The following is an 18,100-nucleotide window of genomic DNA, read 5'->3' as shown; positions in this document are numbered from 1 at the left end:
GATAATGACAATGGGTATAAAATATCTCAAAAACAATAACAGATACTTGAAGTTTGACTTTTCAATCAATTTAATCTAATATTTATCGAAAATAATAGTTATATTTACTTTTTCATCATTTATTTAGGTCTATATTTGAAGGAGCATCCAAATATGACATACTGAGCTATCTTGTAGACGCGAAAGAAAGAGGTTTGGTTCAAGAAGACGGTGACGGTTACTTTCAGACAAATTCAAACAACGAAGATGATATTCCCGTTTCTCAATTGAGCACAGTGAGCGACTCCAGCGAAGATAATTCTCTCATTATATCCGGATCCATCATCGACGAAAAAACGATTATACAAAAAGGAGCGGAAGTCGAAAGAAACGATTCCGGTGTAGGATCCGAAACGAGCAAAAGTTCCCTGAGTAAATACAGATCGAAACAAGAAATTTTCGCTCTGTGCGAAGATTGTGAAACTACTTTGGAAAACGCCACAGGAAACGCATCGTTGCTTTGTAGAAAGTGCGTGAAAAAACGATCGGAACGGAAAGAAATAATCACAGAAATAGTAGAAACCGAAGAAAAGTACAGCAAAGATTTACAAATTATTCTAGAAGAATTTTATCAACCGATGCTAGTAGCCGGATTACTAACACCTGATCAATTATCTGCGATCTTCCTTAACGTGGAAGAACTATTGGAAAATAGTCAGGCGCTGGCGGAGAGATTGAGAGACGCTGTGGAAATAGCTCAAGAGCAAGGCGACGAAGATCTCTTAACCGTCAATACCGGAAAGTTATTTTTAGAAGCCATGCCCATGTTACACGCTTTTGAAACCTACTGCGTTCGCCAAGGGGCGGCTAGTTTATTATTAGCTAGCTTAGAAAAAGAAAAGGAACTTCTCAGGATATTTTTAAGAGTATCCCAGATGGAAAACACAATGTTAAGAAGAATGAATCTCAACTCATTCCTGATGGTACCTGTACAGAGAGTCACCAAGTATCCCTTGTTATTAGCGAGGCTCTATAAAGTGACACCTCCTCATTACGATAATAAAGAAGAGCTTAAAGACGCCCAGCACAAGATTGAATTACATTTGAATCATATGAATTCGCAGACTAAGGACGTTCCAAGTAAATTGTGGAGGAGAATAGGGAGTAGCTCCGGTAGAAGATCTAGTACCGAAATGGATTTGGTGAATATAAAATTGAGAAAAATCGCCGTGGACGTCTTGGAATGGAATCACGAAGAAGCGAAATTCGCTCTAGAAGGAAAATTGTTGTTCACGCAACCCACAGATAACAATTGGAGAAAGGGTCGTACCATCAAGTTAACACCCGTCAATGCCATGCTGGTTATTAACGGAAAGGTAAGAGATTTTTTGAAGAATTAGTACGGTTTTCTTAAATATATATACAATTTTTTTAATTACAGCCTTGTGTTAATAAAAATTCCGAAAGATCAGAAGAAAATGGCTTGGTATTTGCGAAGAACGGAATCAGAGAAGCAGCGTTGTTATTGGTGAGAGATAAAAACGGGCGATATACCTTGTTAAGGGATCCTCTTTACTTGGATCGATGTGTTATAGCAGCAGATCCGGCGTGGCATAGCTATTTTGAAGTACAGGAGTTAATGGGAAAGGACACTTTCATATTTAAGGTGAGCAAAATCAGTTTTGTAGTATAAAACACTTTTTTTAACAAAGAATAGTTTTTAATCAATAATATATTTCCCATTTTGCTCAATGACTTTTCGCCATTTTTCTTTCAGCTTCATGATATCGCGCTCATAAAATTTCTGGTCCTTATCATCAAAAAACTGAGCCAGGTTACATTGAAGGTCAACGTCATTTGTGAAAGTATAACCATTCAAATAATTCTGCAAACTTGGTGCCAAATCAGGGCTGTATGGGGTATATGGAATCATTTCCCATCCAAGATTCAATAGTTTCCCACGAGTTATCAAAGATGTATGGGGATTATCACTAAACCTTTCCGATTTGACAATACTGGCCATTTTTCTTTGATTGCTTCATCCAATTACATTCAATGTTGACAGTAAATTGACAGTGAACATCAGAATTGATCGATTGGGTCCTTGGAAGCAGCCCAAAAAACACAACACCTTTGCAATCCCACCAAACTGACAGCATGAACTTTTTATATTGTTTTTCAACTTTCGATGTGGTTTGTGCTGGTTCATCGTGTTTGTTCCGTGATATTTTTCGAACTATGTTACTGTACAGGACCCATTTTTCCTCACCAGTGATGATTCTTTTGAAGAAAAGGTCCATTCTTTGTGTTAATGAATTTCTTTCAATTCGTAAGGTATCTAAATATCAAGCTTTATAACTAGTCCAAGACATTTAAGTGTTTTTCAATTGTTGTGTGCGATACATGTAGCCTCTTAGCAACCTCTCGAATAGTTATCCTCTTTAATAATGACTTTGACTTGGTCATCATCAACTTCAGTTGGCCGACCGCAACGTTGCTCATCTTTGAAAGAAAAATCTCCAGAAGACAATTTTTTATACCAATTCTGACACGTGTAGTTTGTTAAGCGATCAGCACCATAAACTTCACATATTTCTTTGTGAGCCGCAGCAGCTTTGTTTCCTTTAGGAATAAAAATAGCACACGACCTGCTTATAAAGTTACGTCGTTGTTACCAGTATCGCGTGACAAATGGCAAAGTACAGCACTAACATAAGTTATTCGAAAAATAAAGCAACGCTCTCTATCGGTAAAAATCGAAAGTACTTAGTTGCCAAAATTATAACTAGAGGAAATAATTTTTGGTTTGGTATTGAGATGAGCTCAGTTTTTAGTGGTATTTTCGAAAAAAAGACATGCAGATAGATTATAGAAAGCTGTTAAGATCGGATTAATTGTCATATTCATCTTTGCAAAGATATTTTTTGATTCTCTTCGTCACTAAAAATACGGTGTAATCCAATGCAATAAAAACACAAAAAGAAGAGTAACGTTCAGTAAACATTTTCTATTTTGAATAATTTTTTTATTATTTAGGCGGAAGATGAAGATCAAACGAGTATATGGTACAAACAACTTCAATACCACGCTCAAGGAATGGGAGCATGGAGGAAACGAAGAAATGCCCTGGCGAATATCATGATCAACGGAATGGGTCTAAGATCGTAACAAAAATATTTATTTCTCAATTACATGAAAATGTGAATTAATTTTGATTAAGTTCTATTACAAACAAGATAAAGCTTTTCCTCATCATGATTTAATTGTTTCAACAAACATATTTTGTTATAAATCTTGTCCTGGTGCAGGAAAATCTTAAAAATATGCTTCTACTTCACTATTACCACAATTTGGAGTTTTTTTTTTTCACTTATATCCCATACTTATCATCATCCTTAGTAGGACAATTATTTACTAGATCTGGACTATCTCTAATTATAAATAAAATGAGTTCCTGACATTTTTTGAACACATTCCTTGAATATTACGAGCTGATCTTATTAAATTAGTATTCGAAACATCGTCAAAAATATTTACCTCTGATGAATACTTTATATTCATCTAAAACCTTATTTGACCCCCTCTGTTGTTAAAGTTTTTATTTTTTTATATAAGATTCCAAACGCCCATGTAGAATAAGTCCCTTTCCGACCTTATTTTCCCTAATCTTGCTTCTTACTTTTCCATTAACACATCCCCATTTATATAAATCCTTTTATTGTTTCCCTAGTGAACAAATTTCGAGACCATTATTCCCCTAGAGTCTCGAACTCTTTTTATTGCTCCTTTCTTCGTGGTTACATCGCTAATACTCACCAATATTGGGTCATTCTTATGTTTTCTTAGTTTATGAATGTCTAGTTACTCAATTATCTCCAACTTTATGTTTCTTTTATTTTATTTATAATTTTTTGAAAGATAAGGTGCTTAGGTGCCTTCACCTCTTATTCATCTTATTTCCTTTCCAAAATTAGAACTCTATCCCATATTGAAGTATTCACCTTCGTTGTAGACTTTAGTTCTGGTGAAGGCCTTCAATCTGTTTTGTTGTTCGACGAAAACATTGGATATAAACTGAATCAATTCTTGTAAAGTCTTGTATTCATAGTCCATTTTTTCCACTGGAATCAGGTACTACTTGAATGACTCTTGGGTGATCCGTTTAAGTTTACTTTCATCTACTTGCTGAAACGACTTCTTTTTCCAATTTTTCAATTGGTTTGTGCATCCTAACCTCACTATTGAGCACTCGCTCAGTTCTTTTAACACAACAAACAAATTTGTACTGAATTACTGAATTTGTGTCGTCACACTTATTATTTTCTAGTTCATTGCTTCCTAGTACCCCATTATTTTCCATCTTGATGGAACTCTTGTAATCTTCGTATCAAAAAAATTTGATTTGATTTGACGAATTTTAAGTATTTTCTATACTCTTACAGTACTACAGAAAACAGGAATCGGAAAATCGCCTGGTTTACACCTGGAATCGTAATTTGAAATGTAGATTTAATTCCCTCGAAGAAGCTTTCCATTTAAGATTTTCTTATGTACCAAGGTTAAGAGTGAAACTAAATTTTAAACATCGGATGAAATTTTTATAAAAAGAAAATGTACATTGTAAATAACTATTAGTAATTTAGCTGTGATATTGTGGATTTTACGGTTGTGGGATTTTATTATACATTATCATATCCTTTTAACTAGTATAGATGTATTTAATTGATTGTATTTAATATTTCAAATTAATAATAAAATTATTCCTTGTAAATGATATTTTTATGCTAAAATAAATCACCCAACACACTCATAATTCTTATTTATTTCTTTGTCGCGTTTTCCCCTTGACCTCAAATAACTAAAATTGGAGAAAATTTGTGGTTTGTTCTTATAGGTTAGGTGACAAAAGATTTTCTAATAATAAAAACTTTAAATTCTGTCTCGATAATATTTTCAATACTTCTAACTGCTGTTACCCCCATAAGTTCATCGTTTGAGGGAGGGAAAGGGTTTTTCCTTTCTCCAATTCCTTCCTTTATCTCAATTTTCACTTTTCTTCCCTATGAACTTCTTTAAACACCCCACCTGTGAATGTGCTCGTGGCTTTTCACGTAATCTCTAATAAGAGTACACCCCACACCATTTTTCTATTTGTAACTATTCCTAGAAATGCGTTTGCCAAGGTAATACGAAGCAGAACATATGAAGAAGACGTACTCACCATTTTTGGTTAGGTTCTTCCATGCAATATCAAATTTAGGATCTATGTGTATTTATGTCTAGATAGCATTTGGGTGTAGTAGTAATTCACTTCTCCATGGAGACTGATCCAGATATCTACTCACAACATAAGATGGTGAGTTCACCTTTCTATGGTTGAGATGTTCCATGTCCTTTGATAACGACTCATGTTTATCTGCCTCTTCTAGCAATGTTTTAACAGTCCATCTCGTCAGATAGTCCACAAAAGTTACAAGAGAGCCTTAGATAACCTTCAAATGACTTTATATTTCTTACTGAAGGATTCTGATGAAGTAATTAGCTACTGCACTTTATATGTATCTTATATGATGTTACTCGAAAGAGGATCTAGTACTGGGCCTTCAAGTACCACTCCAGCGATTTTTAATCCCATGGGATTGTTCTCTGGATCATAATAAAAGATTCTGATGACGAAGTAACTTGCTACTGTATTTTATACGTATCCTGGTGCAATCAGATGCTTCTTCTTGTAATGTTATTTCCAGTAGGCCAACTTAGATGATGTTACTTGAAAGAGGACCTAGCACTGAGCCTTCAAGTGCCACTCCAGTGATTTTGAACGCCATGAAATTGTTCTCTGGATAAAACTAGACAACTCTGTTGATGAAGTAAGTATCATGCCAGACTTATCTGGTTGAGTTGAAGAAGTTTTTCAAATAAAAATCACTATCAGACATCCCGAGATTTTTTCCTATGTGGTGGAGTGTTATCTCGATCCATTGAAGGAGTTCTCTAGATCAAATGTCACCATGAGACATTACTTCCCGAGATCGCTTCCAAGTTGTGTTGACGACGAAGTCAATGGCATAGAAGTCGAAGTGGGGTCTCTGGAAACCGTATTGGTTCCTTTCCAAGAGTATATTTGCGCTGCTTATATTGAGGTTATTGATAAAATGATAAAACAACAATACAAATTACAAATTTATTATCATTAGTGGCAGTATAGTAACAAATATCAAATTAATCCATATTATAACCTTAGACGAATTTGGAAAAGAGAACATTGCACGATTAAATAAATATAGTATCCAATTTTGGGAAAATAACAGGTTTCCCTTCTTTTTACCGAAAAAAAAATTCCTATTACTTTGATCACATCAAAGATATTTGCTAATATAAACTTAATATACTTTTTTGTTTTTTCTGTACAATGTTAAAACTACTAGTGTAACCATTTTAATATAAAATGCCAAATGTACAAATATTTACATGACTTATATTAACATAATGAAGAACGCGCGATGATTATTTTTAAAAAATCGAATAGTTAATTACAGTCCTTATTTAAACTAAATCTTTCTATAACAAAATTTCTTTTTGTTTATAATGTTAATATAATAGATCCTCATCAGCAGTCTTTACGAAATAATCGATAAATTAAATTATTTACAATAAAAATCAAAATAATAAAAACTTAAAACGCTCCACTTTGCAAAAAAGAAGACCGGACAATATTTCCAATACACAATTGTGTACTTAAAACACACACAAAGCTCAATTTATATAATATCCTCATACAGATTGTACCAAAAAAAAACAAGTGGCTCAAAACATATGAGAAGAAAGAACTTCATCATAAATTCTAGCTCCGATGGTTATAACACTCCCCAAATACACTAATCAAACCGGATTTAATGATAAAATACCATAGAGGATAATAGAGTGGCCCAAAAAAAGCCAATTATTTTCTAACAAGTGACACGGGCTGCTAGGCACCATATTCACCATCACATTTCCATGAGTACTGATTTTGAGATTTGATTAAATTCCAAATAAGCTGGAAGGCGACCTCAGCCTCTATTAACATTGACAAAGGAAGCACCTAAATGTGCCAGGATCGAATAAAAAATCACTAGAGTGACACTTGAAGGCCCAGTACTGGATCCTCTTTTGAGTAACATCATCTAAGATGGTCTGCTGGAATTAACATTGACAGAAGAAGCACCTAATTATGCCAGGATACGTAGTATAATAGCTAGTTACTTCTTCATCAGAATCCTTTAGTATGGAATATAAAGTCACTTGAAGGTTACCTCAGGCTCTATTATATCTTTTGTGGACTATCTGACGAGATGGATAATTAAAACATCATCAGAAGGGGCAGAAGAAGCACCTGGAGGAGATGCATTTCATTTTGGATGGGTGTATGGACTCAATTCGAGACTAATAGGATCCAAAACATAAGTACTGGTAATAACAAACAGGAATTAAATAGAAATGAAAAAATTACAAGTTGAAAGGTACATCATGGCATCCCAATTTTTCATTTAATATCTGAACGTGGTAATTGATGCTTCTTGTGAGATAGGCTGCCAAAACATTGCCAAAAGTGGCAGAAGAAGCACTTGAAGGTTTCAGATAGAGATTAATTAGGTTATAAATTACAATTTTTCGATTATATAATAAGAAACTTTTAAAATCAGTATACATGAAAGTTTGATGATGAATATCTTTTGAACGTTTAATTTAATCACCAAATCATAGGATGCCATTCTTATAGAGCAGTTAAATTCCTATAAAAATTCATATTTCGTATTTTGTTGTACGTCATTTATCATCGAATTTTAAAATTCATAAACAAAAATGGAATTTGTCTCAAAATAACAAACTTAAATCTTAAATATCATTCAAACGGTGAGGTTTAGGAAAAAATATAAGATTCCTTCTTTGTAAAGCATCAAATTTCCTACAAAATCCTTCAAGAACATTTTCCTATACAACCAAGTAATTACGAGGTATGACTTTTTTTCTATTAGACTGAGAGAAAAATAAAAAATACTAAAATTGAGATATCATATTTGGTCGGAATATTTTTAAGGTGTCTAGTAACCCATGGATACAAATGAAAGTACGGAAACATTATTCGATCCCTTAAACTATTCAACAACTCTATAAATATTTTCCAACGAAATTTACGTTTGTTTAGGCGGCTCCTTATCGATTCTCATATCGTCGATTTTCGCGACGAGTTTAAGAGCCGGTCCAAGTTTCATGGCCATCGCTGTCATCAGATGGTCTTCTTTAAGGAGCATGAGAGCCTGACCGTCGATTTCTTCTCTTAAAAAGTCTTCCGCATAATCGGAACAACCGGGAAGGTTTTTAATGAATTCGAAAACTTCTTGAACCTAAAAAATAAAAAAAAAAGACATAAAAACGATTCTATATAAGTTAGGTTATATTGCTTCCACCCTATAACTTGTCCTTCGCCTATATCATATATCCTGGACTATATTTGAAGCATATTCGAAAAAAAAACATTGGGGGAAAATAAATTGACAGAAAAACATTAAAAACATTAATTTTGAATAAATAATCTTGTGAACAAATCTTCATTTTCCTTCTTAAATTCTGTAAAAAAATTATACCTAACCCAACTATTCTAGATATACCTTTACAATGGTTTTTAACAAATTTTGTTGATGACAAAAATAGATGAAGAAAAAAATACTTACAGTCCATCTGATGGGATCCACTTTCGGTGTTTCATCTTCAACGGCTGAGGGACTGAGACTACTTTCAGCACCTGAAGCTCCAGATTCCGTATCAACTTCCATACCATCTTTATCCCATTTCTTTTTATCGTCGCCTTTATACTTCCCACTGAAATACATATAAAAAAACTTGGTTTAAATTTCTGGATCATTTAATATAAACACAACCACCAGTTAAGTTTTGTATCATAAGTTTCAATTAATAGGTAAGGGGGAGGCTTTTAGTAGATCCACATGAAAAAAAAAGACTCAATACTTTGGAGGAGTATTGAATGGAGAAGAAGAATCCCTATCGACGACTACAGCAAATTACAGGACACCGACAAAACAAATTGACTCAACTCAACGAGGAAACTTTAATTATTATTTAATATTTTTATTACTTTAAATTTAATAAAATAAATTATTGTAATTGAAAGTCTGTAAAAACAGAATATGTAGTAACTGTACAAAGTTAGGTTATGACTTCCAAGTGTTAATAACCTCTGTAGATGGTATCATAAGTTCCTAAAGGGAAAAGGATGTGAAGACCAAAAAACCATTGAGTTTATACAAGGAACTTGTATCGGAAGGTATCCTTTTCTTTGAAGAGTTGTATAGTGAGGTCTACAACTATATTCTTATCGTTTGAGAAGGCTCCCTAATCTACAGACCAAGATATATAAACAAACTATCATTCACTGAATCACCAGGTGATAATAACCTCCAGAGATGGCATAATGAAGTTGTAAAGGAAAGATGAGGACCAAAAAACCATTGAGTTTGTACAAGAATCTTGTCTCCAAAGAAATCCTTTCTTGAATTAGCAATACCTGTAATTATTATTTGGAGAGTTGTATAGTCACATCTACTAGGTCCTTATCCTTTGCGAAGACACTAAAATCTATAGACCATGGTTATGTACTAACATAACCTTCGATAATCCACTTTAGTGGACAGGTGATATTCCTACTTTGAAGATATGAGGAAACTGCCCTAAATTGAACGTTTTTTGAGCCATAACCCATCGGAAAGTACATGAACCTTTCTGTTTTGGTAAAGTAACTATAATTGGTAGTTGTTTTGATGTTCCATGACCATGGTTCTTTCTTTAGTTAAAAGAAGATGAGCCGAAGAGCTTCAGTTATCAGTTAGACGGTACACCACTTCGCTGGCTTATCTAAATATGGTTTTACGTCACTGGATTGACCCCAAAAAGGTCTAATAGCTTATTTTTCATGGTTTGTTTTCTTTGGAGGTTAATAAAAGATCGTTTCTATGTACCTCCTACCTATAAAATATAGGAGTAGCAAGATACTGATCGATGTAAGGGAAGAATTTGCACATAGATTTGACTGATGATGAACATTGTAGGCTTGAATATAAAAGTATTATTTTCAGTTAAACCTAACCTAACTTTAAATTAACGAATTAAAGTCTAAATTGAGTATACAGTGAGTGGGTAATAAAGTGCGCCACCTAGAGAACGACTACAGACATTAACAAAACATTTTCAAATAGTTTTGGAGTTTTTTTTTGTAAATAAAACATCTGATTGTCGAAAATATTGTATCGGAATAAATAATAAAAAAAGAAAGAATAAATGAAATCCTACCTTTTGGAACAAGCGACGGAGCAAAATCTCTTATTCTTTTTGAACTTGGCCTTGAGATCGACGATACCGCATGCTTCGCATTTAGCCATATCGCCTTTTCCTCCCGAACTAACATTAAATGGAGACGAAGCTCTTTTCTTTCCTAATGAGGAATAAAATAAATACGTTAAAATACGAAAATCGATATCGGGAAGGTCATGACGAGTATATTAAATATTTGAACGACTGTTTGTGTTTACGAATGACGCGGATTACCGATCAGATGTAAAGGATGTCCCAGTTTTAACGTTCCGTTTGATTTTTTAGTTCGAGCTTGTGGTAATCCAGGAACAACGAAAATTCTACAGCATAATGTGGCAACATTGCTCTGTCTATTTGTGTGTGAATTTCGTGCAACACGTAGCGATCAAATTTTGAGCGATTCGTCAACTAAAACACTGTCAACATTCACAATTACACTGCTGACACTCGTTTCGGTAGCAAAGTTATCGTCTTCAGAGAGTAAACTGAGTTTACCTTCAGTCCCCGAAGACGATAACTTGGTTATCGAAATGCGCGTCAGACAGTGTAATTGTAAAGCTAGTTTGTTCACCAAAGGTTCCATAAATTCCAACTTGGTAGCGGTGAAGTATTAAAAATGTTTGGTGATGGTTTTATCGGCTATACACGTTGTTATGAAACGTTCAAGGAAAACGGTGAAAGCGTAGAAGACGATTCAAGAGGAAGGAAACCGATCAAACACAAACGCGCGGCTTGTAAGTGCCCTAATCCGACCAAAATCATCGGTTAGAATGATAGCAAACAAACTAAATGAACCTAGTGCAATACTGGAACCAAAAAACTTGTTTTTGTTTTAGTACGACCCTGGATCGCAACGTCAGAGTCAATAATGGCGAACGCCAGATGATTCAAGACCTAAAAAATATGGCTCCAGCAAGTCGAAAGTTAAAACGAAACTCATCTGCTTCTTTGATAACCGTGGGGTGGTCCATAAGAACTTCGTTCCATCGTGAATCAAGTATTATCCACAGTAGCAAACACCAAATGATCCAAGATCAAAAAAATGTGGCGCAAGCAAGTCAAAAGTGAAAACGGAACCCTTCTGTTTCTTCAATGGTCCATAAAGTGTTCGTTGTAACAAATTGTGGCACGAACAAGTCGAAAATTTAAACGAAACTCATCTGCTTCTTTTTAAACCGTGTGGTGGTCCATAAGAAGTTAGTTCCATCGTGAATCAAGTATTGTTAACAGTAGCAAACACCAAATGATCCAAAACCAAAAAAATGTGGCGCAAGCAAGTCGAAAATTAAAATGAAACTCATCTGCTTCTTTGATAACCATGGAGCAATCCACCGTGAATTCGTTCCATCGTGAAACAAGTATTATATCGCGTATTGTATTGTATAATATACTTCGAAAAAGGGCCAATAGAGTGCGTCCCAACTTCGTATCAATTGGTTGGTGCTTCACAATAAATCTTGTCGTTGCGCCTTCAGAATGACGAAGTTTTTAACTTCTAGAAAGATTCTAGTAGTATCACAGCCACCCTATTCGCCGGATTTATCGCTTTAAAATTTCTTTCTTTACCCCAAAATCAAAAACGTCGTAAATTTTGAATCGATTAAAGACATTCAGTCAACTATGACGAGGAAAATATTAGTGTGGAAGGAAATTACTTTGAAGGGGATCATGTTGTACCCCAAAAACTTAATAATAAATAATTTTTACGACATCACTCCCATTAGTGAATGTCAGAAGAAGAGAAAAACCTAAATATTTGACAGTTGTCTTAACCTTGACCAGAAGAAATTAAAATTACTCATCTCAAACATGTCTTTCAATGACATACTCACTTGGCGGTTCGTCTGTTTCTTTATCATTGGAAGATTGTGTCGGTTTAATATCACCGATGAGACTACTTCTGATAACCGGAAACGGTTCCGACGATTCTTGTATAACGAAATCTTCGATAACGTGCGTAAGCACTTGGGGTTTGACCATCGCTTTCGGCGGACACCTTTCTTTAACTTCTTCGGCCGTAACAGCGACGGGAATGTTATCCGATTGAGTTGTCGGTTGAGATGATGGTACCGTACCCGGGATAGGCGTCGGTTGAACTACGGAGGGTTCCACGCCGTTTTGTATTGGTTTAGTTTCGGCGATTTGGGGAGATTCTTTCGATTCCGGTTGTGTAGAAGTAGCTGGAATATAAAAATTGTTTACTTATTTATTTTTATCATAATATAGTTCGAAAAACAAAGAGAATTTCATAGAAGCTATTCGACTTTTTTCATAGGACTTGTAGTTTTGCCGGAAATCGAGATAAACCGTTTTTTACCCTTAAAAACTCACTCCCTTTCCCTTCCCGACCTCACATCGTCCGTAAATTATTTCTCCCTTCAATTTTATTATAATCTCCTCCTTTTCCAGTAGGTTCCATCCTACTATTTTTTTTTTGTTTCAAAAATTATCGACCTTGGTCATCAAAAAAACCGTCTTTGGTACGATGACGATTCTGCGCAATGGAGGTTACGTGTTCTTGCCGTTATACGAACAATTCTGTTTTGTGCTTCCAACTGACTTAGGTATCATTTGTGAACCGTTTCCGGAATTTTCTTTTCAATACTTGGAAGATAACAAGTTCCACACCAACGATAATTTGCTGTTGAGCATTGAATTTTACAAAATTCTTCCTATTTAGAATACACATCAGAAAAGCGTTCGGGAATTTTAAACATATTATTTATTTTGACAATTGACATTGACAGTAATATCACTGGAACGTTCTTTTCGATACTTCATCGATGACAAGTACTGTTACAAGAGCCGTGTAGAGATTGCGCAGAAAATATCATCCAAGACGGGTGAGACTAGCAGGTTGGAACGAACCTAATGTCAGTGCAGTTATTGTGAGGTTAGGTAAGACAATTATGAATTCAAACTATATTAAAAAATGAAGAAAAAAAATTAGTAGCACTAAAATACAGACCTGTAGGCAGAAATAAAATAATCTTCATGATAGCAATAATGTAAATACGTATATTCAACAAAATTTCGTCGCCTCTAATAAAACACTTTAAAAAGGAAACAATCACGAAAAAATCCAATTTCAATTGACGCGATTATATTTTTTTTTGACAAATTCGCCAACTAGTCATTTCGGAAAATATAAAAAAATTGGTTTTGAGTCAGGTACGTGTTAAACATAAAAATACCAGTAAATAAACAAACTAGATTTATTAGTGTAAATTACATACGAGGTAAGTAGATTAAGTTCCATCATTTTAATCAATAATTATTCAATTTCAGGTCTGTAATAAAAAATTTATTTTTTTATAGCTTAAGTAAAACTATAAGATCTAAAAGAAAAGTTTTAGAAACAAATAGAGCAGAGAAAAAAAGGGTAGAATAAACGAAATATAATGTAGAGAAAAACTAACGGAAACAGTAATCGAGACTAGAAAAAACTCACCTGCATATAATCAGGATATTATGGAAAATTTTATTAACATAAAGAAATTGGTATATATATTTAGAAATTCGATAAATAAACCTACAAGCTCATTCTTATTTTGAAAATAAATCTTCCTGGTTCAATTACGTGTCACCAGTAAAATCTAGAGCCATGTAAACATTCTAATTAACAACATTGATGCCAGATTTTCTTGTTTGTATATAAAAATGTTTCCTATATGAGATGTGTTTAGTACAGATAAATTTTAGCCAAAATTGTACGCCGGAGAGTGGCAAGAGTAAAGTTTCCACCCTCGAAATCGCACAAACATCAACATATAACACGCTAATAAGTTAAAATGTATCAGAATTTATTTTATCTTTTTATTATTTGTCGTTTTATTATAATAAAAATTTAAAATGTGAGTATCATTACAATCTACTTACACGAAAACAAGATACAACATACGTAAATGGTCTCGGATGCAACTATATTTTTCATTTTCATTCGCATTAATATTAACTTACCATCAACTGTGTTTTCCTTTGCATCTGTTGATAAATTACTATTCTGTACGGCGTTGTTGTCGCTAGAGTTGGATTCGGATGGGACTTCTTTCTGTACACTTACAGCAGGAGGTAGGTGAACCTGCTGAGGTTGTGTAATAGCGATTTGCTGTGTAGCTGTGGGATGCAATTGCTGAATTTGCACAGGACTCGACGATACCTGCGGAATCGACGATTGTTGAGCAGGACTTGTCTGAATTTGACCGATTATCGTACCCGGTGGTGCCATTTGTTGTAACTACAATAATAAACGATTTTCGTAATGAATTACATCGAATCAAAAATTACATAAATTAAAGTGAAAATGAATTACTTCTACGGAAAAATTATTAAAAAAAAATTATATCAAGAAGCTACAATATATGGTGGAGAATTTATGGTTATTATCAAGATCAAGTTACACCCCTTCAATTCCATTAAAATTTCAGTATGTTGTAGAGAAAATTACGGTGAACACCAATATATAAATAGAGCACGGAAACCATCCCTTCAGGAACTTTTTTCCGTTTGCACTTGCAGTTTTAACACCCCACCCCCCACCCTTTTTGATACTTCAAATGAGAAAAAGTACCTGAAGTGATCCTAACCTATACTTTCGTTAGAATTTTCGTATGTTAGGTTAGATTTGGTTAGGCTGAGATCCCTTCAGGTACTTTTTCTCGTTTGACCAATCAAATAATTGTAATAATTTTTCAGTGATTTTAATAATTAAATTAATCGTTGAAAGAAATGAAAGAGAACAAAATAGGACAGTGGAAAAAATCGGTCTGAAAAAACACAACCACCCGTCATCCCTTTTGATTCTTCAAACGACAAAAAGTACCTTGAAAGGATTCTAACCTAACCGAACTTTCCGATTTCATTAAAATTTTAGTATGTTAAGTTAGGTTAAGTAAGGTTTCGTTAAGACTTGGTTAGGTTAGGATTTACTTTTTAAAAACCGTGGATAAATAAATTATTCAATTTGTAATTATAAATACTAACCTTGGAATTGAAAACTCCATTGCTTAAAAATGATTTTGTTTATATTAAAATTATTATAAGTTTAATTTCCTACAAAATCACATTCAATAATTTAAGATTCAAGTTTGTTATTATCAAAGAAACGATTATAAATAAACAACACTACTTCCTGACGTTCTCGGCACTTAAAGTGAAACAATAAACTATAACCTTGTTATTTAATATTTGATAAGAATATGACTAACGAGCATAAAGATTAAAAAAAAAACTAAATATGCCTATGAATAACTTTGATTTCAAAGAAGATATTATTATTTAAACAACCAATAAAAAAACCGGGGAGTACGATAACGTTTTTTATACGAGGGTTTTACGATAATATGTAGATTACACAAATGACAAATGACAGATTACTATATTGGAGATATTGCTACTAGAGGCGCTGGTGTAGAGCGAAAGCTCAAGAATGTCATTTTGTCGACTGTACAGTGACAAGAATTGTTACTACCAGTTATAGAAAAATGGAAAGCCATCTGTTAGGACTAAAGTTAATCAGTGGAAATTTTTTGAAAACGGAATTTTTTTAAATCGTTTTTAATTGATGCGTTTCGAATAGGAAAATATTTTTTGTTTTTTTATAGGAATTAATAATCAATTTTGATAAAAATATAATTTCTGGTTGTTCTAAAACAATTAAAATTTTGTTTTTTATCGTCATAAAAGAATCAAAAATAATTTTCAAATTAAAGAAGCATGTTTGATTGTTTTTGAGTTATTAAAAGCAACGGATATACGAATAATTCTTTTTGACTTTTTCTTTACTGGAAATCTTTTCCATTTCCAGCCAAATACCCCTTCATCTAAAACTGGATTCCCAAAATGACACTTTTAATTTAATTAAATAAATCTAGTTCAAAAAGTCGACCCGGAAGTCAACCAATTATTGCTAAAACCAGGAGTATCCCTAAATAAATGGAATATACGATCCCAAAAACGCCAAGTTGATGTGTTTTTAGTATGATCCTAAGTAAACCTTACCTAATCGAAGCTTAAGTCAACCTAACCTAATTGAATCTAAATTAAAGCTAAAGTAACTAATTTTTTATTATGATCTTTGAAAGGGCAGATACGGAAATATTGGACAATGTCCAACTTGTCCAAGAAACCAATCAGTTAAGAAGATGAAGATGGTGATCTATTTTCAAGTTTAGAGTTAGATCAAAATAGGATAGAAGATAATTATTATTCAATTATTAAAAAACTGTTAAAATTATGAAGTAAATCACCTGTTGCAACTGTTGCATATTCATTTGCATGGGCTGTTGGGTAACGGCTAGATTCGACTGTAAGGGAAGCCCCTGTTGTAACGTTCCGATGTTCTGCTGCTGCATTTGTTGAACTTGTTGAGCATTCGCTTGTGACATGGAAACAACGGGCATTATTGGTCTATCTCCAGCCATCTGGAGCTGTTGGGAGGGAATCGTTGGTATCGTTTGGACTAAAAAAAAAATATTTTTCACTAGAGTTAATTGTTTTTCAATTATTGGATATGAGAAGTTATTATATCATTTATTGAAATATGCAAGGTAGAAAAAAAACTATGTACATTAATTTCTGGAGCTGATACGACGTCCAAAAATAAGGATACTCTTCAAAGGGATGAATTGAGAACCATATTATTTGTAAATATCTGTCAAAAGTTTTTAAAAGACATTAAATTCATGTCATCATTTAACTTAACCTATTTGACTGAGTAGCTTTGGAGGGTAAGTATATATAAAATGGTTACTTGGGTATTTTGGGTTAAACTATCAAGCACTGGAACGATGTAGGGAGACTGGTGGTAACCAAAATAGATCTGGATAGATTAGATGAGTTAAGGCGTAAATATAGATCTGGATAAGGTCACTATAGGGTATAAACGAATAATCAAAATTGATTTTTGTAAATACAAGGGTTATCAAGTCGTTTTGTTACAAAAACAGGACAGCAGCAAAAAATTCTTATCTAGTTATTCAAATTATTATATTATAATGACAAGTAATTTTTTAAAACATTGTAATGAGGTTAGTTTGTGTTGTTTGATCCGTTAGATTATTCTTCTTTTTCCTATAGCTCGATCTTCACCTTTATAAGTAAGTAGTTAATGAATATTCTGTGTTCGAGGAAATCTAATATAAAAAGAAAAGGAAATAAGATGACTGATGAATTAATTTTAAAAAAACGTCAAAATCTTTAGTAAAAAGTTTAACATTTTGATTTTTATCGGTCCCAATTTGTTTTAAGGATACTATCTATGTAAATACCAAGTTATCGAACATTTTGAAATGTTCCAAATTGTTCTGGCTGATTTAAGAAAGTATCAGAACATTTGGAAGAGATTGATTATGAAAGCTGAATATAACAGGAGAGCAAATAAAGGACAGATTTAGAAAAACGTCAATAAAAAATTATAAACATTATAAAAATATTAAAATCTTTAGTAAAAAGTTATAAACCGAATATTTTGAAGTGTGTTAAACGTTTCAAACTGTTTCACGAAAAAAATCAGATTGACTATAAAAGCAGAAAATGTGATAAAAAGGAAAAGACAGTGGTAAATAATTGAATTAAACGTCAAAATTTAAAGTAAATTATTTTTATAAATCGTTGATTTGTATTAAAACCTTTGCCAATACGTTTGTGTAGTTACCGAATATTCTAGAGTGTTCTAGATTGTTCTGACTACTTTTTAGGAATCTACGAGAATATTCGAGAAATAATCAGTTGTAAAAGCAGTGCACCTCAGGAG

The 18,100-nt window shown here is 33.3% G+C and overlaps 2 protein-coding genes across 8 annotated transcripts in view; one reads left to right on the top strand and one right to left on the bottom strand.

The window, feature by feature from the left end:
* Nucleotides 1-4,792, top strand: part of LOC130444304 (uncharacterized) — a 198,974-nt gene extending 194,182 nt beyond the window's left edge. Inside the window, exons 9-11 of one of the 2 annotated variants that reach the window (XM_056779380.1) lie at nucleotides 128-1,355; nucleotides 1,421-1,645; nucleotides 3,016-4,792. In XM_056779380.1, coding sequence (XP_056635358.1) covers nucleotides 128-1,355; nucleotides 1,421-1,645; nucleotides 3,016-3,147 — 1,585 coding nt within the window. In that variant the 3' untranslated portion in view covers nucleotides 3,148-4,792. The remainder of the gene's footprint in view (nucleotides 1-127; nucleotides 1,356-1,420; nucleotides 1,646-3,015) is intronic. The other variant, XM_056779381.1, reaches the window with a different exon arrangement.
* Nucleotides 4,793-6,149: 1,357 nt separating this feature from the next.
* Nucleotides 6,150-18,100, bottom strand: part of LOC130443802 (polyhomeotic-like protein 1) — a 100,512-nt gene continuing 88,561 nt past the window's right edge. For all 6 annotated transcript variants that reach the window (XM_056778645.1, XM_056778642.1, XM_056778640.1 and 3 more), the window contains 6 exons: nucleotides 16,596-16,807; nucleotides 14,308-14,584; nucleotides 12,180-12,527; nucleotides 10,327-10,468; nucleotides 8,694-8,841; nucleotides 6,150-8,366 (listed from right to left, as the gene is read on the bottom strand). In XM_056778645.1, the coding sequence (XP_056634623.1) occupies nucleotides 8,154-8,366; nucleotides 8,694-8,841; nucleotides 10,327-10,468; nucleotides 12,180-12,527; nucleotides 14,308-14,584; nucleotides 16,596-16,807 (1,340 nt within the window). In that variant the 3' untranslated portion in view covers nucleotides 6,150-8,153. The remainder of the gene's footprint in view (nucleotides 8,367-8,693; nucleotides 8,842-10,326; nucleotides 10,469-12,179; nucleotides 12,528-14,307; nucleotides 14,585-16,595; nucleotides 16,808-18,100) is intronic.

This window comes from Diorhabda sublineata, chromosome 5, assembly GCF_026230105.1.
Source record: "Diorhabda sublineata isolate icDioSubl1.1 chromosome 5, icDioSubl1.1, whole genome shotgun sequence".
Taxonomy (NCBI): Eukaryota; Metazoa; Arthropoda; class Insecta; order Coleoptera; family Chrysomelidae; genus Diorhabda; species Diorhabda sublineata.
The sequence above is the reverse complement of the archived record's forward strand: the minus strand, read 5'-3'. Positions and strand labels throughout refer to the sequence as shown.